This window comes from Phoca vitulina, unplaced genomic scaffold (assembly GCF_004348235.1).
Source record: "Phoca vitulina isolate PV1807 unplaced genomic scaffold, GSC_HSeal_1.0 scaffold44, whole genome shotgun sequence".
In the NCBI taxonomy this organism is placed as follows: Eukaryota; Metazoa; Chordata; class Mammalia; order Carnivora; family Phocidae; genus Phoca; species Phoca vitulina.
In genome coordinates this window covers 13,022,399-13,049,289 of record NW_022589747.1, presented here as the reverse complement: position 1 = coordinate 13,049,289, position 26,891 = coordinate 13,022,399, and the positions used below count along the sequence as shown (strand labels likewise).

The 26,891-nt window shown below is 36.5% G+C and overlaps 1 protein-coding gene across 4 annotated transcripts in view; it reads left to right on the top strand.

Annotated features, from left to right (window-relative positions):
- CDK13 (cyclin dependent kinase 13) overlaps positions 1–26,891 on the top strand; it is a 119,475-nt gene that overhangs the window by 18,866 nt on the left and 73,718 nt on the right. For all 4 annotated transcript variants that reach the window (XM_032430588.1, XM_032430586.1, XM_032430587.1 and 1 more), the window contains exons 2-5: positions 8,873–9,535; positions 16,281–16,451; positions 18,091–18,230; positions 19,688–19,858. In XM_032430588.1, coding sequence (XP_032286479.1) covers positions 8,873–9,535; positions 16,281–16,451; positions 18,091–18,230; positions 19,688–19,858 — 1,145 coding nt within the window. The remainder of the gene's footprint in view (positions 1–8,872; positions 9,536–16,280; positions 16,452–18,090; positions 18,231–19,687; positions 19,859–26,891) is intronic.

The following is a 26,891-nucleotide window of genomic DNA, read 5'->3' as shown; positions in this document are numbered from 1 at the left end:
TGTCTTTTTTTTTTTTAAGATTTTATTTATTTGACAGAGAGAGACAGCGAGAGAGGGAACACAAGTAGGGGGAGTGGGAGAGGGAGAAGCAGACTTCCCGCTGAGCATGGAGCCCGATGTGGGGCTCGATCCCAGGACCCTGGGATCATGACCTGAGCCAAAGGCAGCCGCTTAACCAGCTGAGCCACCCAGACGTCCCTTCTTGTCTGTTTTAAAAGATCTTAGGGACTTGAATTATTTAATCCTTGAGGGGAAATAGTAAATGGATAGCAAAGGGTTGAAGTCGCAAGTAATTGAGTAGTCCTAGAGGAGCCTAGCATAGTGCATCTCAAACTTTAGTGGTGATCTTGTTAAAATGCAGATTCTGAATCGGAAGGTCTGGGTTGGGGCCTGAGGTACAGCATTTCTGCCGAAGTCCCAGATGAGGCCGGTGCTGCTGATTTGTGGCCCAGACTCTTTGAAATATGATCTAGAGATATGGCATGGATAGCATTATACAAGAGTTAGCCTTGGGTAGGAAGAGGAACACCTCAGGTAAAATGTGAGGTAGATGGAGATACAGATTAAGCTTGCAGGCAAGAGACATGTCTGATAATTTTTGTGTTTTGTGTTGTTTTTCTGCAAAATAGAAGTCAACTGTGATGTTAAGAAAAGACCTTTGGAAATTGTTAACTTGGTAGAAGGGTTTGGAATAGCTTGTGAAGGTTTGGAATAGCTACTAAAAAGAGAAGGAAAGTGAGTGAATTTGGGACATGTAATATTTGTTGAACAGTGAAGATTAATTCGGGTATAGTGTCTGTAGAAATAATTGGAGCAGGGAGAGACTAGATATGAAGATTTTTAAGATGATAAAGTAGCCGTGAGGGGAGATAATGAGGTCTGAAACACAACAGGGGCCTTGAGAAATAGGAGGGTGGGCTAGGCTAAATAATGGCCCACCCAAAGATGTCCCGGTGAACCTGTGAATATGTTACCTTACATGACAAAAGGGACTTTGTAGGTCTGATTAAAAGAGGGATCTTGAGATGGAGAGATTATCCTGGATTGTACAGGTGGGTGCCATGTAATCACAAGGATCTTTATAAAAGGAAGCAAGAGGGTCAGCAGAGTCAGAAAAGACCGTGTGAGGATAGAAGCAGAGGAAGAGGAAATGTGATCAGGGAAGCAGAGGTCCAGATTGTTGGAAGACTGAGAGCCAAGCATGGACCTTTAGAAGCTGAGAAAGGCAAGGAAACAGACTTTCCCAAGAGACTGCAGAAGGAACAAAGCCCTGGTGATGTGTTGATTTTAGCCCAATGAGACTGATTTTGGAATTTAAACCTTCAAGAACTGTAAGATAAGAAATTTGTGTGGTTAAGCCATTATAAATCTGTGGTAATTTGTTACAGCAGCAATAGGAAACATGCTTAGAAGCGTGGATGTAAGGGAATGTAAGGTTAGAACTGATAAAGTGAGACAGTTGATGGGATGTGGTATGGGCAACAGGAATCTGGGAAGATTTCTAGCCTGGGTAAATAGGTGGAGGGGAGTGGTGAAATTAAAATTACAGAATTGCAAGGAGTAGATGTTAGAGGAAGGTGTTCATTTTGCATTAAGTATGGCTTAGGGTGAAGGAAGATCTGAAGCAGGGAGATGAATTTAAGAGGCTGCCATAGTACTGTTAATAGTTAATTGAAAAATAAGGTAATTGAGCTGTTCTAATACCAATATATGGCAAATTATATAGGAATATTTAGAATTTTGACTGAGAAGGTAACAAAAGGGATAATTGAGAAAGGCTTTTGAAAAAGTGCTACTACTTTATTTACTGTTTTTCAGTTTAGAAAGCATTTTTTTCCTAGTTTTATTAAGATATAATTGACAAAATTCTAATATATTTGAAGTGTCAACTTGATGATTTGATACATGTGTATATTGTGAAAGGGTTCCCATAAGCAAGTTAAGTAATACATCCATCATCTCGTAAATTTCCTTTTTTGGGGGGGGGAGGTTAGAGTTCTTTTTTTTTTAATTTCAGTTATACAGTATTATGAACTGTAGTCACCATGTTACACTTAGATCCTCACACCTTATTAATCTTATAAATGAAAATTTGTATCCTTTTACCAGCTTCCCCCTTTTTCCCCTTCCCTTTTAGCTCCTGGAAATCACCCTTCTATCCTCTCTCTGAGTTTGACTTAAAAGATTCTACACATAAGTGATACCATGCAATATTTGTCTTTCTCTGGCTTATTTCACATGGCATAAGGCTCTTCAGGTTCATTTGTATAGTCACAAATGGCAGAATTTCCTTCCTTTTTAAAGCCTGCATCGTATTCCATTACACACACATACACACCACGTTTTGTGTATCCATTCATCTGTTGATGGACACTTAGGTTGTTTTTGTTCCTTGGCTATTGTGAATAGTGCCGCAGTGAATGTGAGAGTACAGGTATTCTCTTTGAGATAGTACTTTTCATTTCCTTTGGCTTATATACCCAGAAGTGGGTTATCTGGATCATTTGGTAGTTATATATATATATTTTTAAAGATTTTATTTATTTGACAGAGAGAGACACAGCAAGAGAGGGAACACGAGCAAGGGGAGTGGGAGAGGGAGAGAAGCAGGCTTCCTGCCAAGCAGGGAGCCCAATGCGGGGCTCGATCACAGGACCCTGGGATCATGACCTGAGCCGAAGGCATATGCTTAACGACTGAGCCACCCAGGCACCCCATAGTTATATTTTTAACTTCTAGAGTAATCTCCATATTATTTTCCATAGTGCTCTGTCACTTTCCATTCTCACCAGCAGTGCACAGGGGTTCTTTTTTCTCTACATCCTCACCAGCATTTGTTACTGCTTATCTTTTTGATGATAGACATTCTAGCGGGTGTGTGGTGATATCTTTGTAGTTTTGGGATTTCATTTCCCTGATGATTAGTGATGTTGGGCACCTTTTCAGATACCTGTTAGCTGTTTGGATGTCTTCTTTGAAAAAATGTCTGTTCAGGTCCTTTGCCCACTTTTTAATTAGGTGTTTTGTTTTTTCGCTATTTGAGTTGTAGGAGTTCCTTGCATATTTTGGATATTAACTACTTACTAGATTTGTGGTTTGCAATTATTTCTTCCCGTTCTATAGGTTGCCTTTTCATTTTGTTGATGGTTTCCTTTGCAGAGCATAGTTTTTTAGTTTGATGTAGTGCCACTTGTTTATTTTTGCTTTGTTTTGTTTTTGGTGTCAAATCTGAAAACCATTGCCAAAACCCATGTTAAGGAGCTTATCCTCTGTGTTTTCTTCTAGGAGTTTTATGGTTTCAGGTCTTAGGTTTAAGTCTTTGATCCATTTTGAGTTGATTTTTGTGTATAGTATAAGATAGGGGTCCAATTTATTTTCTTTCTTTCTTTTTTTTTTTTAATGTGACTATCCAGTTTTCCCAACACCGTTTATGAAGAGATTATCTTTTCCCCATTGTATATTCTTGGCTCTTTTATTGAAAATTAATTGGCCATATACATATATATGGATTTATTTCTGGGTTCTATACTGTGTTTCATTGATTTGTCTTTTTTTTTTTCCCAATGCCAATACCATACTATATTGATTACTATAGCTTTGTGATACAATTTGAAATCAGGAAGTGTGATGTCTCTAAATTTGTTGTTCTTTCCCAATTGCTTTGGCTATTCTGGGTCTTTTGTGGTTCCATATGAATTTTCGGGTTGTTCTTTCTGTTTCTGTGAAAAATGCCATTGAAATTTTAATAGGGATGGCATTGACTCTATAGATGGTTTTGCATAGTATGGACATCTTAACAGTACTAATTCTTGTATTTCATTAGCCCAGAATATCTTTCCATTTATTTGTGCCTTCTTCAGTTTCTTTCATCAGGTTCTTTCACTTCTTGATTAAATTTATTCCTAAGTATTTTATTCTTTTTGATGCTGTTATAAATAAGATTATTTTCTTTTTCTTTTCAATAGTTTATTGTTAGTGTATAGAAACACAATTGACCTTTGAAGAACACAGGTTTGAACAACGTGGGTCCACTTACACACAGATTTTTTTTTCAATAGATAGACATATAGTACTGTAAATGTATTTTCTTTATTATTTTTTAAATAACATTTTCTTTTTTGTAGCTTTTTTAAAGAATACAATATATAATACATATAATATACAAAATATATGTTAACTGACTGTTTATGTTACCTTTAAGGGATCAGGTCAACAGAAGGCTATTGGTAGTTAAGTTTTTGGGGAGTCAGAAGTTAAAGGCGGATTTTCAGCTGTACAGGTCTCGGGCTTTCCTAACTCCTACATTGTTCCAGGATCAGCTGTTGATTTTGTATCCTGGAACTTTATTGAATTTGTTTATTCTAACATCCTTTTAGTGGTATCTTTGGAAGGGTTTTCTACAAACAGAAAATTTTACCTCTTTCTGATTTTGATGCTTTTTTTCTTCTTTTTTTAAGATTTATTTATTTATTTGAGAGAGAGAGTGCGCACACACACACATACCTGGGGGGGGTGCGGGGGAGTTGGGTAGAGGGAGAGGGAAGGAAATCCTCAAGCAGACTCCCCATGGATTGGGGAGTTGTTGCAGGGCTCAATCCCAAGACCCCGAGATCATGACCTGAGCCAAAATCAAGAGTCGGACACTTAACCGACTTGAGCCACCCAGGAGCCCCAATTTCTCTTGTTTTTAAAAAAAATTTTTTTTTGCCTAATTGCTCGGGTTAGTATTATGTTGAATGAAAGTGTTAAGAGTGGGTATTGTCTTGTTCCTGATCTTAGAGGAAAAGCTTTAAGCTTTTCATCACTGAGTATAAGCCTTTATTTTGAGGTATGTTCCTTCTATACTCAGTTTGTTTAGTTTTTATCATGAAAGGATATTGAATTTTGTCAAATGCTTTTTCTGCAACTACTGAGATGATCATGTGATTTTTATCCTTCATTTTGTTGATGTGGTATATCACATGTATTGATTAGCATATGTTGGATGATCCTTGCATGGGAAGCGTTTTTATATCCTTTTGGGGAAGGTAATCAAAAAGTTTTTGAAATGGGTATAACTGCTATTAGCATATGAAATAAGCAGGGTAGTGGCGCCTGGATGGCTCAGTCCATTGGGTGTCTGACTTTTGATGTCAGCCCAAGGGCTCACAGTGGGCGTGGAGCCTGTTTAAGATTTTCTCTTTCCATCTCCCTTTGCCCCTGCCCCTTCCCTCACTCACATGTGTGCTCATTCCCTTTCTCTCTCTCTCAAATAAAATAAAATTAAAATACTTTTTTTTTTTTTTTAAAGATTTTATTTATTTGATAGACACAGCGAGAGAGGGAACACAAGCAGGGGGAGTTGGAGAGGGAGAAGCAGGCTTCCTGCGAAGCGGGGAGCCTGATGCAGGGTTCGATCCCAGGACCCTGAGATCATGACCTGAGCTGAAGGCAGACGCCCAACGACTGAGCCACCCAGGCACCCCAAAATACTCTTTATCATATATTAAATTCCCATATTAAAAAGAAAAGAAATGAGCAGGGTAGAAAAACTAGGCTAAAAAATGTTGAAAATAGTGGCTACTGTATCAGACACAACATGTATAGAACACTGTCATTCCGGAAAGTTCTTTCTGATAGCACTGTTCAGTATTGTTTTATATAAAAGATTAGATCTTATTATAGTAAAATTTTTACGAATCAGCGTTTGCTAATTATGCACCATTTCAGAAGACCTAGACTCTTGGAGAGATTGCGTGATACAGTTGAGTGAATAGTACACCATGCTCTCTTTCTAAGGAACACTAACCTAATTAACAATGAGCACTAACCAGTTGAGTTTCAGGATACTGAGTTTTTAGTGTGGTTCTGCTTTGTGTTATATGAATTTGGAAACCTTAGAAACACAGAAAGTTCTCTTAACTTCTTAAAGAGATACTATCATTTCATAAAAACATTGGGACGCCTGGGTGGCTCAGTTGGTTGGACGTCTGCCTTCGGCTCGGATCATGATGCCAGGACCCTGGGATCGAGTCCCGCGATGGGATCCCTCCTCGGCAGGGAGCCTGCTTCTCCCTCTGCCTGCAGCTCCCCCTTCTTGTGCACGTACGTGCGCTCTCTCTCTCACAAATAAATAAAATCTTAAAAAAAAAAAGCTTAAAAAAATTAAAAACAGATAAACAGCTAATATGTATTCACTGCAGATTCTACAGTATAGAAATATTAGAAAAAAACATTTTTAGAAAGAAGAAAAATCTTATCTTTAAAAGAAGGACTTGTGGGGCACCTGGATGGCTCAGTTGGTTAGGCAATCAGCTCTTGGTCTTGGCTCAGGTCATGATCTTGGGGTTGTGAGATTGAGCCCCAAGTTGAGATCTGCTCAGTGCAGAGTCTGCTTGTCCCTCTCCCTCTCTCTCCCCACTCTCACTCATGCCCGCCCTCTGTGTCAAATAAATAAATAAAATCTTTGAAAAAAAAAAAAAGAGGACTTGCTGTCTACCAAATCCATTTCAGTTCTTTTACTGAAACTTCATGATATAATTCATTATATAGTCTTAGAGATGCACTTCTTTCTTATCCTTATAACTTTGTATGGCTGAAGAATTAGTCATTAGTAAAAATAACCTAAACTTGAATTTTGTGATTATATTTAATTTTAGGTTCCCAGACCATGTTATGAACTATCATTGACATTTATTAATAAATATTTACTATTAGTAAATATGCATGAGAGAATGCATGTTTACTAGGACATGAAGTTAAAAAGTTAAGGAACTTTTGAAGAGAAACAGAGGAATTGGAGAAGAATGGAGGGTATGTCTTTTAAGTTTTTGCTGATAATGCTTTTCCAGATTCTCTCCAGAAAAGAATAATTTAATAGGCCAGAGGAGTTAATAGTGTTGGGATTTTACCTGATATATTTGTCTCTCTTTTCTTAGGTGAAACTTACTGGTCATAAATCTCTCAGTTAAATATAATTTATGTGTCTGTATGTATTCGGTGACCAGAATCTTGCTAGTGTGGGAAAGTTAATTTAACAAAAGTTCTGTGCTATTACCTCTGATGACAAATGATAGTCTCTTTGCTTTCCTCCTGCTCTGTACCTTTCTGCTGCTCTAGAAGCATGGTCAGACTTGTTTTGAGGTCTAAGAGTCTGAAGGGAGAAGAAATAAAAAATGTGGCTGAGGGGCGCCTGGGTGGCTCAGTCGTTAAGTGTCTGCCTTTGGCTCAGGTCATGATCTCAGGGCCTTGGGTTCAAGCCCCACGTTGGGCTCCTGGCTCTGTGGGGAGCCTGCTTCTCCCTCTCCCTCTGCCTCTCCCCCTGTTCATGTGCGCGCTCTCTCTCTCTATCTCTGTCTCAAATGAATAAATAAAAAAAATCTTAAAAAAAAAAAAATAAAGGGTACCAACAGTTTAAAAAAAAATGTGGCTGAGATTTTCATTTTATGACATTTTTGTCATAAAATGACAACTAAACTTGTCTAAACTAAACTAAAGTTGTCTAAGATATTTACCACTTTATATTTAACAAAACATTTCCTCGCAGCCGCCTGGCTGCAGGTGACCCCAGGCTTGGACCAAGGGGATGCGGGGCATACCCCTCACTGTGCCTTTTTTTTTTTTTTAAGATTTTATTTATTTATTGGACAGAGAGAGAGACAGTGAGAGAGGGAACACAAGCAGGGGGAGTGGGAGAGGGAGAAGCAGGCTTCCCACTGATCAGGGAGCCCGATGTGGGGCTCGACCCTGGGACCATGACCTGAGCCGAAGGCAGACGCTTAAGGACTGAGCCACCCAGGCGCCCCTGTAGTATCTTTTTAAGTAGGCTCCATACCCAATGTGGGGCTCAAACTCAACGACCCTGAGATCATGACCTGAGCCGAAGGCAGCCGCTTAACCCACTGAGCCACCCAGGCGCCCCAGAAGATGTGTCTGTTAAGATTAGCCTCCTTTGGCACAGAGTTGGGCAGAAGATTGGAGGAAGAGGGTAGTGGCAGTAAGGTAATTACCAGTACAACTACCGATAAGTATGGGATTGATTTTCCGTGACATAATATTTTAGATTAAATTTCTAATCTGTAAACTGTAGGTACTTCACTGGGGTTGATGTGAGCATTAAAATGAGACATGGCAAACATGTCAAAGTACTATCATAGTGCCTTTGTCTGGTATTTGTTTTTAGTTTTGATAAGGTGTGGATTTGAAAACTTCAGCTTCCTTTCACGTGGTTCTGTGCTTCATTTGTTTTATAGAAATTTTGGTTGCCACCATACTTTTAAATATATGATAGTTTTTGTGGTTTCCAGTAATTTTTGGGAAGTGAATTACACAGTCACCATTAAGTAGTTTCCAAAATTTAGAGACTCTTTGTATTTACTGTCTCGTGACAGGCATTTATCTTTTTCACTCTTGCTTGCTTTGGACAGAGCACTACTGACTTCTGAACTTGTGGGGCAAGGATGCTCTTCAGGTGTAGAGATGGGCTCCCTGTTGAATGATTGGTCAGACTTGACCCTGCCACTGCTACCATTGGTGTGTCCTTGTTGCATACTTCTCTTTTCCAAGACAGCAGGGACACCTTGTCACACTTTTTCTCCTAACCTTATAGTATTTCTCCTCGCAAAGATTTACTTTCATCCAGTCTCACCTTTGAGCATTCATAGGCTAGACCAAGATCAAGATAATCAGTCTCTTTTCAGGAAAATTATAGCTACCAGACAATAATCTGCTTAAAAGCATTTTCTGTTTTTAAAAAATCCCCCCACAAACTATATGATGATGTTGAAATTAAATAAATTTCTGTTTGATTTCACAGGCTTGAGTTCGCAGTTTTTATAAATTTCAAACTCAACTTTTCTGAATTACTGACTAAATGTTCATTATTTTCCACCAGACGTTCTGCCAAATCCCGAAGCAGAAGCCCATATTCATCTAGGCATTCAAGATCCCGTAGCAGGCACAGATTGTCTAGATCCAGAAGCCGTCATTCTAGCATTTCTCCTAGCACACTAACTCTGAAGAGCAGCCTGGCAGCCGAGTTGAACAAGAATAAGAAAGCTCGGGCTGCAGAGGCGGCGAGGGCTGCGGAGGCGGCGAAGGCTGCGGAGGCTGCGAAGGCTGCTGAGGCCGCTGCCAAAGCTGCTAAAGCTGCCAACACTTCTACGCCTACGAAGGGGAGCGCGGAGGCCGGGGCCGGCGCGTCACAAACCAACCATGTGAAGGATGTGAAGAAACTGAGAACGGAACATGCACCTTCTCCCTCAGGCGGTGGAACTTTAAAAAATGACAAGGCAAAAACGAAGCCACCTCTTCAGGTAACAAAGGTGGACAATAACTTGATTGTAGATAAAGCCACCAAGAAAGCAGTCGGAGTTGGAAAGGAGAGTAAATCTGCTGCTACAAAGGATGAACCAGTATCTCTTAAAGAGAAAACCAAACCACTTACACCGAGCTTGGGAGCCAAGGAGAAGGAGCAACAACATGTGGCTCTGGTGACCTCCACGTTACCGCCGTTACCTTTGCCTCCCATCCTGCCTGAGCATAAAGACACCGATGGGTAAGCGCCAGAAAGTGTTGTCACTAACAGTTGAAAGAAAGACAGACAAGTTTGAAGTGGGAAGTTACCTGACACCCCCCGCCCCCACCATAGAAGGGTTCCAAAAAAGTCATAAGTAATTTATCTTTATTATGTACACCTTAAAATGAAGCACATTGCTTGTAGGATGACAGAATTATAGTTTAAAAATTCCAGGAAAAACTTGCTGTTGCCTTGGGATATACAATGTATATTTCAGCTTGGGAATTAGAAATGCCTGTACTGTGTTTTCTTTAGCTTAGTATTCCTTAATGACACTCTCAGAAACAGGACTATTTATGAGAAGACTGTGCCCTGGGTGATACAAAGCAGGTATATTGGTTATTTCTAGGTTTCTTCAGCGGTCTTAGAAATTTTATCACTCTGGGTAGCTTTATGAGTTCATCATTTTTTAGACTTTTCTTGAATCTTTTTAATTTTTTGTAATTGGAGATTAATTATATGATACAGGAAACCCATAATGTGTTTGTTTTCCTTTAACATGTTTACAGATTTCTATTGTGAATCTTGGAGGTATGAGGTTTTTTTTATTTTGAAACATTTTATTTTTTAGAGGATGAAGATAAGTGAGTGTAAAGTAAATGCAGTCCTAAGAATATTTCTGAAATGTATGCTAGGATAGAAGCATCATGCTACTGTGTAATATCTGTCTGTTAGACCACTTAACCTTTTTCATTTTTATTTTTATGGAGAAATTAGAGCTGTTTTCCCCTCATTTTCTGTTAAAGAACAACTATATGAGCAGTTCTCCTAGCTGACATCTTTATAGAATTTGAAAACAAGTGGATAAAAATGCTGTGTGGGTAGGTCTTTCAAGTGCTCACTTTGGCTGGCATTATGAAAATTTTATAACTTAAAACAAAAAAATCATAATTCCTGTGTTTCATGCCCTCTGTGTGATGTCTTTTTTCTGTAATCAAAAATATTGCCAAGAGATCTCATCTAATATAATCAGGTGTTCTCTAGTTATACCACTCTAATTATGGTATTTACAGGTTTGACTGTTCTCTAGGAACACTGAAGGTTCATAACAGAGTAGTGATTTATAATTTTGATGAGTCCAGGAATGGGCTCTCCATCACAGAGGCATGAATGCAGAACTGAGTCACTTCATTAGTGAGAGAATAGCCCAGTTGCCAAGAATCCAGTAATTCTGGGGGCACCTTGGTGGCTCAGTCAAACATCTGACTTCGGCTCAGGTCATGATCTCGAGGTCCTGGGATCGAGCCCCAGTCAGGCACCCTGCTCGGTGAGAGTCTGCTTATCCCTCCTCCCCTGCCCCGCCCCCACTCGTGCTCTCTCTCTCTCTCTCTCTCTCTCTCTCTCTCTTAAATAAACAAGTAAAATCTAAAAAAAAGAAAAGAAAAGGAATCCAGTAATTCTGGGCCAGTGAGCCTCGTTTTCTACTTTATTCTTCATACATGCTTTGGAGGTAAATTTTTGCTGGTGATATTTTCAGGAACTCAAGATAAATGCGAGTGAGTGCTTAAGGAGGGTATTCTTTGTGCATCTGTTTTTTTTTTTTTTAAAGATTTTATTTATTTATTTGACAGAGAGAGACAGCGAGAGAGGGAACACAAGCAGGGGGAGTGAGAGAGAGAGAAGCAGGCTTTCCGCCAAGCAGGGAGCCCTATGCGGGGCTCGATTCCAGGACCCTGGGATCATAACCTGAACCGAAGGCATACGCTTAACGACTGAGCCACCCAGGCGCCCCTGGGTGTCTGTTTTTAATGAGATGGTGGTACATGTCATGCTTATCATTAAAACAATTTTTTGACCCACCTTCTTTTCTGTCTCTTCTGTTTTTCACTTCTCTTGTGTCTCTGCTCTTCCATCTTTGAATGTGTTTGTACGTTTCATGAATATAGAAGTTTTTAAGACCCCCTGGGTACTACTACTACTATGTGTGGCCAAAGATCGATTCAACACCAGTCACTCTTCTTTTTGATGCTCTAAATGTTCTTGGCCAGTGGGAACTCCTTTAAGCTGACTGATTTGTCCTTTTGACATGACCCACTTGTTTTTGAGTACTTCCTGGCCAAGTAATATCTTTTAGGCTCACTTTGAACTTTGCTTCTCTTCCAGACCTGGAATTTATTATTCTCTGAAAATCACAAGGTAGACTGTTAACTATATGCTTTCATATAATAAATTGTTTTATTTTTAAAAAAAAATTAGGGTCCCACTATGCATAATACTCCTTGACTTGTTTTTTTCATTAATGTGTTGGAGATCTTTCCATGTTGGTATATAGATAGGTTCAATATTCCTATCTATAGGAATGGATAAATCATGCTCTTATTAACTATTCAGCTATTGATTAAGGGATACTTAGATTTATTTATTTTTTTTATTTTTTTTAAAGATTTTATTTATTTATTTGACAGAGAGAGACACAGCGAGAGAGGGAACACAAGCAGGGGGAGTGGGAGAGGGAGAAGCAGGCCTCCCGCCGAGCAGGGAGCCCGATGCGGGGCTCGATCCCAGGACCCTGGGATCATGACCTGAGCCGAAGGCAGACGCTTAACGACTGAGCCACCCAGGCGCCCCGATACTTAGATTTATAATTGCTTGCTATCAAACTCTTAATATTTTATGTATATGAGAGCAGTTTTTGTAGGATAGTTATCAGGATAAAGTATATACATTTATTTTTTAATTTTTGTTATTTTTTATTTTTTATTTTTTTAAAGATTTTTTATTTATTTATTTGACAGAGAGAGACACAGCGAGAGAGGGAATACAGGCAGGGGCAATGGGAGAGGGAGAAGCAGGCTTACCGCGGAGCAGGGAGCCCGATGTGGGGCTCGATCCCAGGACCCTGGGATCATGACCTGAGCTGAAGGCAGACGCTTAACAACTGAGCCACCCAGGCGCCCCTAATTTTTGTTATTTTTTAAAGATTTTATTTGAGAGAGAGTGCAAGCAGAGGGTGAGGGGGTGGGGCGGCAGAGGGAGAGGGAGAAGCAGACTCCCCGCTGAGAATGATCTCAGGACCCTGGGATCATGACCTGAGCTGAAGGCTGATGCTTAACCAACTCAGCCACCCAGGCACCCCCAAATTGTACTTTAATAAGACTGTTACCAATTTATATAGTCTTTAAAATATGTAATTATTTAATTTTGCATTTTTCTGATTATTGAGATACAGCATCTTTCAGAATACTTGTTGGGTACTTCTTTTTTCCAGTGAACTACTTGTTCATATCTTATGCTAGCTTTCCTTAATATTGTTTTCCTTTTTCTAATTGATTTGTGGGTGCTCTTTATGTTAGGGATCTTGATCTTTGCTTATCAGAGTCTTTTGCTTGTCTTTGACATTTATTTTTTTTGTTTTTGGCTATATGTATGTTTTTCATTTTTAAATCTAGTCAGATCTAATCATTTTTCCTTTATACCTTATGGGTTTATAAAGTTAAAAAGATTAAGTCAAGTCACACAAATTTGTTTTTGGTTATTACATGATGCAGAAGATGCTCTCCCCCATCACCCTGTGGACTGATAGATCCAGTTTCTAACATCATTTACTGAATAATCCATAATTTGTGGCGCCATATATAAAAATTCTTACAGATACCTGTATTTCTGGACTCTCTCTTCTATTAACATGTTTTATTATTTCTTTGCTAGTACTTTTTTGTTTTAACTTCTTTAGATGCATGGTATATTGGTTCTCAAACTCAGATTTCTGCTATAGGGGTAGGCAGGTAATACAAAAGTTGAAGGGATGGAGTAAATTACTGATTAGTGAATAGCTCTGCTATTCAGTCTCAGCTTCAGTGCTGCTGAAGCCCACATAAATTTGGGCCCCAGTGTTGCTAGAGCTTTTGATTTTTTTTTTTTTTTAGGAAGCCTGAAATCTGAATATTTATGTAAATCTTCTGAATTAAAAATATTGGCAGTTTAATTCATAGTTTTTTATAAAACGTTGGGTAGACCATAATACATATTCCTGGACTTCTTCCAATCTTGGGCTTCTGGTTTGGGATCTTTTAAAATAGGTTGACCACATGACAGGGCAAATCGCACTTAATTATTCTTTTTCAGAAATTTTTGGGCAGATTTTTGCTTTTATTCTTAGACAGATTTTATAGTCAGTCTGCTTGTCAAGTTATATTAAAATTGTCAAGTTTGGGACTCAACTGAATGTAGTAGATTTATTTGGAGACTGATAGCTTTACAATATTACAGTTTTCCATACAAAAACATGGTTTCTTTCTATTCATTCAGATCCAGTTTTATGTTCATCAGTCATATCTTTTAATTTTCTTCTATTGATCTTGTACATTTCTTGTTAAGGCATTTTATTGTTTTTGTTGCTCTAATACATGGGAACTTTTAAAAATCATACTTCCTATTTGGTTATTACAAGTAGTCAATTAGGGGCGCCTGGGTGGCTCAGATGGTTAGGCGTCTGCCTTCAGCTCAGGTCATGATTCCAGGGTCCTGGGATCGAGCCCCGCATCAGGCTTTCTGCTCAGCAGGGAGCCTGCTTCTCCCTCTCGCTCTGTCTCCCCCCTGCTCATGCTCTCTCTCTCTCCGTATCTCTGTGTCTCAAATGAATAAATAAAATCTTTAAAAAAAAGAAAAAGTAGTCAATTAAAATAATGATGTTTTTAATTATATAGTGTCATTCTTAGAAAGTTAGTATTTCATTTCTCTGAAGTCTGGGAGCCTTGCTGAATTTGGTAGTTCATGTAATACTGTAAGTAAATTTAAGATTTTTACTTTTTTCCTCTAGAAATGTTGATTTGAATATTCAGACAAATGAGAATTTTTGACTAAAACTTTACAAGTAAGAGACTGCAGTTTTCTAAGTAAATTATTGGAAATAGGTTTCTTTTCAGGCACAGTTCAAGTGGTACCTTTTTTAGAAAGAAGCCTTTACTGTCTTTCAATCCTGATTTAGTTACCCTTCAGCTACATTACTCTAGGAACCCCTTTGTATAGTACTTTATCTTGCTGCTTATTTAACTGTGTTCTCCGAAAGACTATCCATAGCTCCTTTCTGAGAGGAGTTCTATCTTAATGTATTTGTTGTTATTTTTGTTGTTAAACTCCGGTGCCTTACCTAATACCTAGCACATAGAAGCATAATATCAATGTGTTGAATGGACAAACATTAATACTGAAAAGTGAGCTGTGTGATCCATTTTTTTGTTTTGTTTTGAGAGAGTGTGTGGACGTGCCTGTGAGCATTGGGTGGGGCAGGGCGGGGCAGAGGGAGAGAGAGAATCTTGAGCAAACTACCTGTGTGGAGCCCCATGTGGGGCTCAGTCCCACCACCCTGAGATCATGACCTGAGTCGAAATCAAGAGTTGGTTGCTTAACCCACTGAGCCACCCAGGCAATCCCATACCATTACTTTAAAAATAAAACTGCAAACCAATTTCCTTTTGAGCATATTTTCTTTGTTAAAGAACTTCTGGGGTGCCCGGGCGGCTCAGTCACTTAAGCCTCTGACTCTTGATTTTGGTTCAGGTCATGATCTCGGGTGGTGGGATCCAGTCCTGTGTGGGGTTCTGTGTTCAGTGTGGAGTCTGCTGTGGGTTCTCTCTCTCCCTCTCCCTGTGCCACTCCGCCTGCTCACTCGTTCTCTCTCTCCTGAGTGCGCTCTCTCTCTCTCTCAGATAAATAAATAAAATCTAAAAAAGAAAACCCTTCTAGTGAGGTTATGAAGAAAAGGCACAATTTTATTACAGTTATTGGTAAATGCTTTTTATCAGATGGTATTAAAACATGCGTTTGTGCAATAATATTGATGTTCAAAATGAATAGAAGTTATAATTAAAATGAAATGATTTACTTTGATAATGTCATTTGTAATTTGTGACCCCAGTGGTTTAGTGTCACTAAACTTTTTCATTGTGGGACTCATAACTGCTATGAAACTGTGTGAAGATTCTCTTTCAAGAAATATCTTATTATTAAACAGATTTTTTAGTAACTGGGAGGTTTAAAATACTCAAATTACCTAGTTAAGATATACTTTATGCATTCAAAAAAGTACAAAACTAACTGAAATTTTTACCTGTAATATCAGTAAGCTAGAACCTTAAAAAATTTTAAAAGAATCATTGTTCAATTTAAGAAAATTAACCCTGAAAAGGGGCAAAGCTAAATTAGTTGTTTGTGGTTATTTAAATGGGCAAGATAAATAATAGCATGTAGTGTTATTTCGTAAGAAACCTCTTTATGTCTCTGCAATAGAGTCAAACAAAATGCTATCACAAAACTAATGAATTTTCCTGTGAAGCATGACAAGTTAACTTTTTTAGTATTAATTTACAGTTTTATAGTAATTCTATATCATCTTTAAAAGTATACTTTTTTTTTGAACAGTTCTAGATTTGCAGAAACATTATAATGGTACTACAGAAAGTCCCCATATACCCTGTATTTAGTTTCTTCATTATTAACATCTTACATTAGTATGGTACGTTTGTTAACAGTGAACACATATCAATACAGTATTGTAACTAAACTTCACACCTTATTCAGATTTCCTTAGTTTTTATCTAATCCTGTATCATTTTTGCCCCCAAATTTTGTATTTTGCAATTGAACATAGTACATTATTTTAGCTGGAAAGTAAAGAAACTTAGTTTAGTTTTTTGCCATTGCTACTTAAGTGTAAGATGTGGCTGCATTTTTATTTCGCAGATAAATATTTAGGTTTTATTTGTGTGACTCCTTTCTCTTTTAGCTTACGAGGAAATATTTCAGTAAAAGCGGTTAAAAAAGAAGTAGAGAAGAAACTACGATGTTTACTTGCTGATTTACCACTGCCCCCTGAGCTACCAGGAGGAGATGATCTCTCAAAGAGTCCAGAAGAAAAGAAAACAGCAACACAGTTACATAGTAAAAGGAGGCCTAAGTATGTACTTGCTTTCTACCTGCTCTTATATTGACCAGAAATGATTCTGGGTCATCATAAAACCATAAAACAAAACATTAAGATTTAAAATAATAAAAAGTGTATTTATTCTTTAAACTTAAAGTATATGAATAAATTCTAGAGTTTTGAAAAAATTTCATAATTCCCTGCGTACCTATTCAAAATGACTAATAAAACCAAATTTAATATTCTCTCACAGTTTGTAATGTATTAATTTCTTGGGTTATTATATATTGAAGATAATTCCTATAATTAAGATATTTAAGTAACACAAAACACTGAAATTGGAGAAGGTGGAAGTCAGCATTCAGTGAGCCCAAACAAAATTAGTAATGGGCAAGCTGCTATGTTTTCCTTTGCTTTTTAGCTCCATTTGCTCCCATAACTAAGTGTATTTTTCATTCTGCAAGAGGTGGAGTGGAAGAAGGTTTGAAATCTGTATCCTAAATTAGCTTCAAGTAAGTGCCTAGAGATAACTCTTTCCCTTGAAACCTTTTTATCAGTTAAAGGGGGAGAACATTGATTCTTTTTTTTATTTCTACTTAACCAACGGAAAGTGTGAGTAAGACTTTGAGTTAGATCTGATTTTAGAATTGCTGTTCAGGTGCCTAGCATGAGTATGAGGTCATTTTCTAGTATAGAGTAGAAAACTAAACTTTTAAAATCATCTTTCTGGGGCACCTGGGTGGCTCAGTCGTTAAGCGTCTGCCTTCGGCTCAGGTCATGATCCCAGGGTCCTGGGATCGAGTCCCACATCGGGCTTCCTGCTCGGCAGGAAGCCTGCTTCTCCCTCTCCCACTCCCCCTGCTTGTGTTCCTGCTCTCGCTATCTCTCTCTCTGTCAAATAAATAAATAAAAAAAAAAATCTTTAAAATCATCTTTCTGAGTATTGTAGCTTTATTCCTCTAGTTGAATTTCTATTACAATACCAGAATATTGAGAGACTACAAAATTACCTATTTTTTTTTTAGAATGTCAAATATTTGTCATATATATGTGTGTGTGTATATATATGTGTGTGTGTGTGTATATATATATATAAAACACACACCCAGACACACACACACAATGTGGATTCCTGAGAATTGATTATATTAATACTTTTGTACTCTCTTGGACTAAAAATCTTTCTTGTGTTTTCATTTTTAAGGTAATTTCATCTAGCCATAAGTCTAAATTTGTCAATAAGCTTTATAGTTAGATTTTTGGTAATGTTCATTGTCAAACTTGTCTTTCGAAAAATGAGTGACATATATATATATAATGGATGAAAAGGAAATCTTTGTGGAGGTTGGTTAGAGAACTTTAACTCTTTGTATTAGTGTTGGTTTTATCCATTCATTGAAAATTACATTTTATTTTTGAAAGTTCTTCATACAAGCTTTACTTCTTTTTCTCAGCTTGTTAGAAGAAGAGTTGGTATGGAGAAATGATGCCTTGACTTTCATGATAATTTATAATACCAAATTACAGTGTTACTTGTCTTAGATGATCACAAATGTGCAAGGGTTGGGGGAAATAAAGGATTTAAGATTGGGGGAGGGTTGGATATTAAATATTAAACAGTTTATTGAACTTGCTTGATTGTATATAAAAACTTCAGAACTATATTTGATAGAATATGTGGGCCTCGCTATGGTGAAATCAAAGAAAAAGATATTGACTGGGGAAAACGCTGCGTGGATAAATTTGATATCATCGGAATTATTGGAGAAGGTACCTATGGACAAGTTTACAAGGCCCGGGATAAAGACACTGGTAAGTATGTCAACTGCTCTGGATCTCTAGATCTATTGAATGTACTTAATTTGTTTTTCTCTTCAAATGTGTAATTTGAGGTGGTTTTTTTTTTTTAAGTTAAATTTGAATTTATCATGCTTTTGTTTGATCTTGTTTTTTGTTTTATATGTGCACTAAACGTAAGATGAATACGTGTAAGTGGGTATGTAAACATATACTTTTAAAGTTTTTTTTAGTATTTGTGATGTGTAGTATGGTGGGATTTAGGTTTCTTTAATTGTGAATAAATTCTTACATTGTTAGTAATCAGGGGACAAACGTATCTTGACCGTCTTAGTAGTAAATTTTGCTGTATTAAGCCTTATGTAACACTTTTTCTTTTACCCAAAATATTCTTTTTTCTGTTGAAGGTACCCTTTGTTTGGAGGCTAGATTTAACAGCTTAATCTTTTAGAACATAATTGGGAACCTGCGAGAAAGTTTTAAAAGTTTTTGCAGCACTGTGTCAGAGGCTATGTATTTTACCAACTAATGGGTAGAGCCAGTGCTTCATCTGTACTTATAATTCCTTGTTAAATTAAACAAGTAGAAGCCATTTCGTATAAGAAAACTCTGGAGGGCAATTACAGCATGGAGTAATAATATTTATAATGATGATTCTGCATTATCAAAAAGATTAAATTACAACTTTTAAAAGCTGTTTATTAAACAAGGAATCATACTACATTTTAGACTTCCATCAAAAAGAATCAAGTCAGTTTTGATAATTAAAAGGATAAACACTGTTCTTTTGGAATATTTGTAAGTACAGAATTGCTATTTTCTCCAAAGAAGTGGAATGAACAGACTTTTAGAATAGGGAATTTTTTCTTATAATAGGATTTGTGTTTGTGTATTCTATTTAATAGTTAAATTTTATCTGATCAGAACTCACTCATATCTGAATTGTGAAGCCATTTAGTGTAGTGAGAAGAGCACATACTTCTGAGATAGCTAAACCAGATTTTTGAATCCCAGTTTCACTGCTAGGTAACTGGGCACCTTTGGACAAGTTAATATGTCTGAGCTTGTTTTCTCACCTGCACAGTGTACAGAATTTTCTCATCTATTCAGAGATTCTATGCATATATAAGCATACTGGGTAAATTTATCCTCCCCTCCTTCACTTTTTAGAATTGGTAGTGTAATACATCTACTGTTCATCATCACCTTGCCTTTTTTTACTTATATCTTGGAGAGCATAAAATAACAATACCTATGTGCCTACCCCATCCTTTTTAACAGTTGTATAGTATTCCACAGTTTGGATAAATATCTTATAATTTGTATTTAACCAGAGACTTAATTTCTTTAACTATAAACATTGTAATTTCCAGAGGTAGGAACAGACATTATGAATTAAAATAAAGTTAAAATTAAGAAAAATGTCATTTGGTTTTATCATCTGGTAACTTGATTTTATTTAATTTTTATAGGAGAAATGGTAGCCTTAAAGAAAGTACGTCTAGATAATGAAAAGGAAGGCTTTCCAATTACAGCAATTCGAGAAATTAAAATTCTCCGGCAGCTTACCCACCAGAGTATTATCAATATGAAGGAAATAGTGACTGATAAAGAAGATGCTTTGGATTTTAAGAAGGACAAAGGTATGCATACATATTTACATAACCAGTTCTGCTCATGCATGATATTGCTGACTTGCAGATTTTGTCATAGGTATTGACCAGTTGAGTAATTACTAGGTACATAAAACTATTGCATTAATGTCATACTGTAATTATAAATGTAGTTGAGTTGAAGAATTATTTACTTTAGTGATTTTTGAGTCACCTAGTAAACAAAAAAGCATATTTGTCTGTAGTAGTAGTTGTTTTTTGAACATCAGTGCATAATTTTTAGTCTTCATTTTTTAGTTATTGAGAAATAGTTTATAGTAGTATAGAATGTATTTCCCTTACATTTTTAATATCATGCCTTAACATACAAGGAAACTTTATGGTAGACATTTGTATTATTTCTGAAGGTGTGGAGGTGAAACTCTTACCTGAAATTGCCTTTAATAAACTGTAGTGGCATATGCTTGACATTTAGCAGAAAAGCTAAAAAGAAATCAGAATGCTTATTAAAGTAGTTATCATAAGGCATATGGTGGTGAAAGGCTTTACTTCTAGTAGGTTTTGGATCTTCAAAGTAAGATTTTGGAACCAGAGTTGACTCCACTATAATCTGTTGTTTTCAAAGAGCAAAATTCTTTTTCAAGTTAAATTAAGATAAGCGAGTAAAATAGGTATGTTCTGATTGAACATGGTACTTAGCCCCCTCCCGTCCCTAACTACACACACACGCACACACACACACCCTCTTACTCTTCTGAGGAACAGTATAAAAATGATTGACATAATATACGGTAATTTTGTAGAAAGGAACTTATTTTGACAGTATTCTGTATGTACTATGAAGATAATTAGAATCATCTTTTTAATTGGGGTCCTTTTCCATTAGTTTTTGTCCATAATGCCCATATTCCTTAGCTTGATTTTTAATCCAGTTTGTACTTTTCAGCTTATTTTTTGTTGTTCCTTATTGTGTAGTGGAAAGGTTTGACTTGTGTTGTAATGTCTGGAATTTGTGACTTTGCTTATGAGCAGTGCGACCTTATTAGCAAGGTCTTCAGCCCTTCTGAGCCTGTGACCTCTTCAACTATTAAAGGGAAACATTATTTCTCTTACTGTGTAGTAAGGATTAAATTAAGATCTTATACATGAGGGTTGTGTGTAATGTTGTTTTTCATTAACTTCGTTCTGTAGTCAAATTAATATATTTGTTCTTCCTCCAACATACCCTGGACCTCCTGCTTCTTTGATCTTTGGGATCATGTCCTTGCCTGTTTTTTTAACCCCATCTCTGCCATTTTTCTGATTGTCTACCAAGCTTCAGTCATATAGGTGTTTTGAGTTGTCAAATATGCCAATGCACTTCTCTGTCTTAAAAGTCTTTACATATACTGCTTCCCTGGGCTTAAACCTCTCTACCCCCAATACACATGCATGCATGCACACACACACACGTGTGCACACACCATATGAAAGGCTGACTTCTCATCCTCTGGGTCTCAGACTGTATGTTACTTTATCTATCAGTGAGGCCCAACTGGACCACTTTCTACTCTATGTAGACTAGACACATGCAATTTAAAAGCCTTATTTGTTTCACCATGTGAGGATGGGAATCATACCTGTTTTATACATTATTATAACCCCTACCTAGCTCAGTGGGTAGGCCATGGAAGGTACTATGAATAACTAATAGCTGGATGAGTTAAATCAGCTCTACTTACTATATCCTGTCCATACTTTAAATAACTTTTTAAAAGACTGTTATCTTTGAACATAAAAGTGTTCATAGTTTTCCTTGTGTTATATTTATGGCTGTAATTTATTTTCCTTACTGTATTATAAATTCCCTCGAGTCCTTTGTTTTTTGTTTGTCTCCCCCACAATGCCTAGCACTGTATTTTACAAATCATAGATTTTCATATATTTGCTTCCTCATCTTTTTCCCCACCATAATCCTGTTTGTAATTATTGGAATGATTATAAATAAGAAAGTGTTTTACTGTGTGAGAAGTTACATTTAGAGTCCAGGTATTAGTTAAATACAGTACAATATGTCAGGGAGTATGGAATTTTTTTTTTTTTTTTAAAGATTTTATTTATTTATTTGACAGAGATAGAGAGCACAAGTAGGCAGAGTGGCAGGCAGAGGGAGAGGGAGAAAGGGAGTATGGAATTTAAAACATAAAATCCTCTTTCAAAATTACTTATTTTATTGAGATATAATTGACATAACATTATATTAGTTTTAACAACGTAAGGATTTGATATTACATATGTTGTGAAATGAGCACCGCAATAAATCCAGTTAACGTTCATCAGTACACATAGAATTTTTTTTCTTGTGATGAGAACTTTTAAGATCTCTCTTAGTAACTTTCAGATATCAGTACAGTATTTTTAACCATAGTCACCATGCTGTATAATACATCCTCATGACTTTTATAATTGGAAATTTATACCTTTTGACTGCCTTCATCCATTTTGCCTACCTCCTGTTCCCTACCTCTGGTAACCACCAATCTGTTCTCTGTATCTATGAGTTCAGGGGTTTTTTTTGTTCTTGTTTTTGTTTTAGATTTTACATATAAGTGAGATCATATGATATTTGTCTTTCTCTATTTGATTTAGTACAGTACCCTCAAGGTCCATTCATGCTGTTGCAAATGGCAAGCGTTCCTTCTTTTTTATGGCTGAATAATATTCCATTGTATATTTTTAATACATTTTCTTTACTCATTCATCTTTCAACAGATATTTAGGTTGCTTCCATGTCTTGGCTATTGTGAGTAATGCTGCAGTGGACGTGGTGGGTGCATTTATCTTTTTGAGTTAGAATTTTATTTCTTTTGGATAAATAACTGGAAGTAGAATTGCTGGATCATATGGTAGTTCTGAATTTTTGAGGAACCTCTATACTGTTTTCCATAATGGCTGCACCAATTTACATTTCTCCCAACAGTACACGAGGGTACCCTGTTCTCTACATCCTCACCAACACTTGTTATTTCTTGTCTTTTTGATAATAGCCATTCTAATAGGTGTGAGATAACACATAATCCTTTTTTAATGAATCTATTAATTTTGATGGGAACCATGATGAGGCAGCCGGATTTGGTGAAAAGGGAACTAGATTTGAAGTCCTTGGGTTCTAATCTAGCTCTGTGCCATTATACTAATTGTGATTGCTATCCTGGAGCAGAAAGATAGTATGGGAACTTTGATTTAATTGTTCATATTAAACTTCATGAAACTAGGGGCGCGTGGGCGGCTCAGTCGTTAAGCGTCTGCCTTCGGCTCAGGTCATGGTCCCAGGGTCCTGGGATCGAGCCCCACATCCGGCTCCCTGCTCAGCGGGAAGCCTGCTTCTCCCTCTCCCACTCCCCCTGCTTGTGTTCCCTCTCTCGCTGTGTCTGTCTCTGTCAAGTAAATAAATAAAATCTTTAAAAAATAAAATAAAATAAAATTCATGAAACTAAAAAAAAGTAAAACCAAATACTTAAAATGGTTTAAATATGAAAATTATAAACAACACACGTATCAAGTAAAATTGCTAATACAAAAATATAAACATTTGCATTATTATAACACAAGTCTTTAGCGATATAAGAGTAACACCATAAAGAATTTTTTAAAACTTGGCTCTACTTAAAAATGAAAAAAAAATTAATTACAAAAAATTGAAAATAAAATACTATTTTGTTTTAAAAAAGAAATCATCCTTAAGAAAACAGGGTTAAGTAGTATCAATAAGTCAGAGGTGGATTTTTATGCAAAATCGTAGAGATGCTAAACAAGCTTTTTCTGAAATAATCTGGGGAATGGAGGAAGGCCAAACTAATTCTCAGTTTTTTCCTAATATTCTTTATCTTCAGACAGTTCCATCTTTTTAATAACTGAGGGGATCTTTGAACCTTTTGTCTTTCAATCTTTTTATTGTTAGCAAGGGAGAGCTTTTCTTTCAAAGAAAACATTTCCTGTACCTCTAGATTTTTAGTTGATCTTCAAGAATGGAAAGAGAGTGGGATGCAATTGTGGTATTAATTTTAGTACTCTAGTGTTCATATTTCACTGTTCATCAAATATTTGAACTAGAGTGTAAATTATTTTGCTGTAGAAGCTTTGCTTTTATTATTTTCTTGCTCCCACTGAGGATTATGAATTTATAGAAGATACTTTCTGAATGAATGTAATCATACTCAGTTAAAAAATTTAAAGCAATTTGGGGTGCCTGAGTGGCTCAGTTGAGCATCCAACTCTTGATTTCCAATCAGGTCATCATGGTCTCGAGATTGTGAGATCAAGCCCCATGTCGGGCGGTCTGTGCTCAGTGGGGAGTCTGTTTGAGATTCTCTCTCTGCCTCTGCTCCTTCTCCCGCTCACGCTCACATGCTTGCTTGCCCTTTCAAATAAATAAATAAGTCTTAAAAAAAATTTAAAGCAGTTTATAATTCTCTGGGTAGAGAAGACTTTTTGTTTTGCAACTATATGCAGTATAAAATAAATCTATAGTCATTGATCTCTATCTCAAGATGTAAATATTTAGTATTCAGACTTAAAAAAAACCCAAACAATTACTGGTATCATTCCAACAAAATAGTATTTTGATACTTAAAATTAACATGATATCCTGGACAACCAAAAGTCAGTGTTATAATTGCTATGTTCAAATTAAGTTAAGCTATAATGCTTTCAATATTAGTATTTGTTTGAAGAGGGAATTTTAATTTGGAATTTTCCTAAAAATCAGGAAAAAAATATTCTATAGTAAATGGCTGTGGCAAAGTGTCAGTATATGGTGAGGGAAAAAGTCTCAGTGTCACTCTTCTGTAATCTGTGATTCCCACATGGTGCTCCCCAGCGCTTACATTGCATGTTCTAGACAGTTCTGTTAGACAGTGGAGCCAATTTGCTTCCATTCTAATGTCTTTGTACATAAAACTCTTATTCACATCTGACTGTTCCCTTAAATAAATTAATATAAGTAGGAATACTAGGTCAAAAGATTTGAACTTTGAAATTTCTTGACACGTATCACCAAGTTGTTTTCCAGAAAGGTTGTTCCAATTTATAAGGCAGGAATAGAACAAACTAGGAATAGAAGAGAACTGTTTCAACCTGATAAAGGGCATCTATGAAAAACAAGGATGTCTGCTCTCACCATTTCTGTTCAACACTGCCAGGGCAATTAGGCAAGAAAATTAAATAAAAGATAATCAGATTGAAAAGGAAGAAGTAACTAATGTGTGTGTGGTGCACATGTGTGTGTATATACACACTTTATAGAGAATTCTGTAGAATCCACTAAGAAACTCTTAGAATTAATAAATGAGTTCATCAGAGTGAAAGAATACAAGATCAGTACCCAAAAATCTGTTGTAGTTTTGTACACTAACAGTGAAGAGTCCAAAGTGAAATTAAGAAAACAGTTTAATATGTAATAGCCTTAGAAGGAATAAAATATCTAGGAATAAATCAACAAAAAAGGTAAAGTCTTGTACCTTGAAAACTACAAAACATCACTGAAAAAATTTAAAGAAGACCTAAATAAGTGGAAAGACATTTCCTGTTCATGGATCCGAGAAACTTAATATTACTAAGATGGAAAATTGATCTGTATATTCATTTCAGTTTCTATCAAAATCCCAGCTGGTTTCTTTTCAGAAACTGACAAGCTGATTTTAAAATATATATGGAAATGCAATAGAGTTGAAACAGTCAAAAACCTTAAACAGAAGAACTCATATTTCCTGATTTCAAATCTTAACCGTAAAACTAGAGTGATCAAGACTATATAGTACTGGCTTTAAGGTAAACGTAAGACCAGTAGAATAGAATTGGAAGTCTAGAAATAAAACAGTAACATTTTTGGTGGTCAGTTGATTTTCAATGAAGATACCAAGACAATTTAGTGGTAAAGAATAGTGTTTTCAGTAATCAGTGCTGGCTCAGGTGGATCTCCATATGCAAAAGAATGAAATTGGGCCTCTTCGTCAGCTCATACACTTTAATTAACTCAGATCAGTGACTTAAATATAAGAGCTAAAACCTCGAAACTCTTAGATGAAAATATAGGAGTAAATCTTCATGACCTTAGATTAGCTAAAGCCTTCTTAAGACACCAAAAGCAGAAGCAATAAAGGAAAAAGTAGATACATTGAACTTCATCAAAATTAGAAACTTTTGTGCCCTAGTGGATATTACTGAAGAAGTGAAAAGACAATTCACAGAATGGGAGAAAATATTGGTAAAGCATCTATCTGATAAGGAACTTATATCTAGAATATATAAAGAATTCTTACAACCAAATAATAAAAAGACAACCTGTTTAAAAAGTGTACAAAGGGGGCGCCTGAGTGGCTCAGTCGTTAAGCGTCTGCCTTCAGCTCAGGTCATGATTCCTGGGTCCTGGGATCAAGCCCCGCATCGGGCTCCCTGCTCAGCGGGAAGCCTGCTTCTCCCTCTCCCACTCACCCTGCTTATGTTCCTGCTCTTCCTGTCTCTCTCTTTCAAATAAATAAATAAAATCTTTAAAAATAAAATACAAAAAATAAAAAGTGTACAAAGGATCTGAATCTGAAGATATGCAAATGACCAATAAGCAACTGAAAAGATGTTCAGTGTCATAGCTATCAAAGAAATGCAAATCGAAATTACAGTGAGATTCCACTTCATACGCACTATAGGATGGCCATAAGAAAAAGGGTAGATTAAGTGTTGGGAAAGATGTGGAGATTGGGAGATTCAAACATTGGTTGTAAAATGGTACAAACATCTTGGAAGACAATCTGGCATTTTTTTCAAAATAGTAAACATAGAGTTATCATGAGACCTAGAACTTCTACTTTTTGGGGTATATCCAAGAGAAAGAAAAACATATGTCCACACAGAAACTTGTATACTAATGTTCATGGCAGGATAATTCCTGATAGTCAAAAAACACAGGCAACTCAAATGTCTATCAATTGATGAATAAATAAAATCTGGTATATCCATACTGTGCAGTATTATTATGCCATAAAAGGGAATGAAGACTTATACCAATAAATTTGATAACCTGGATGAA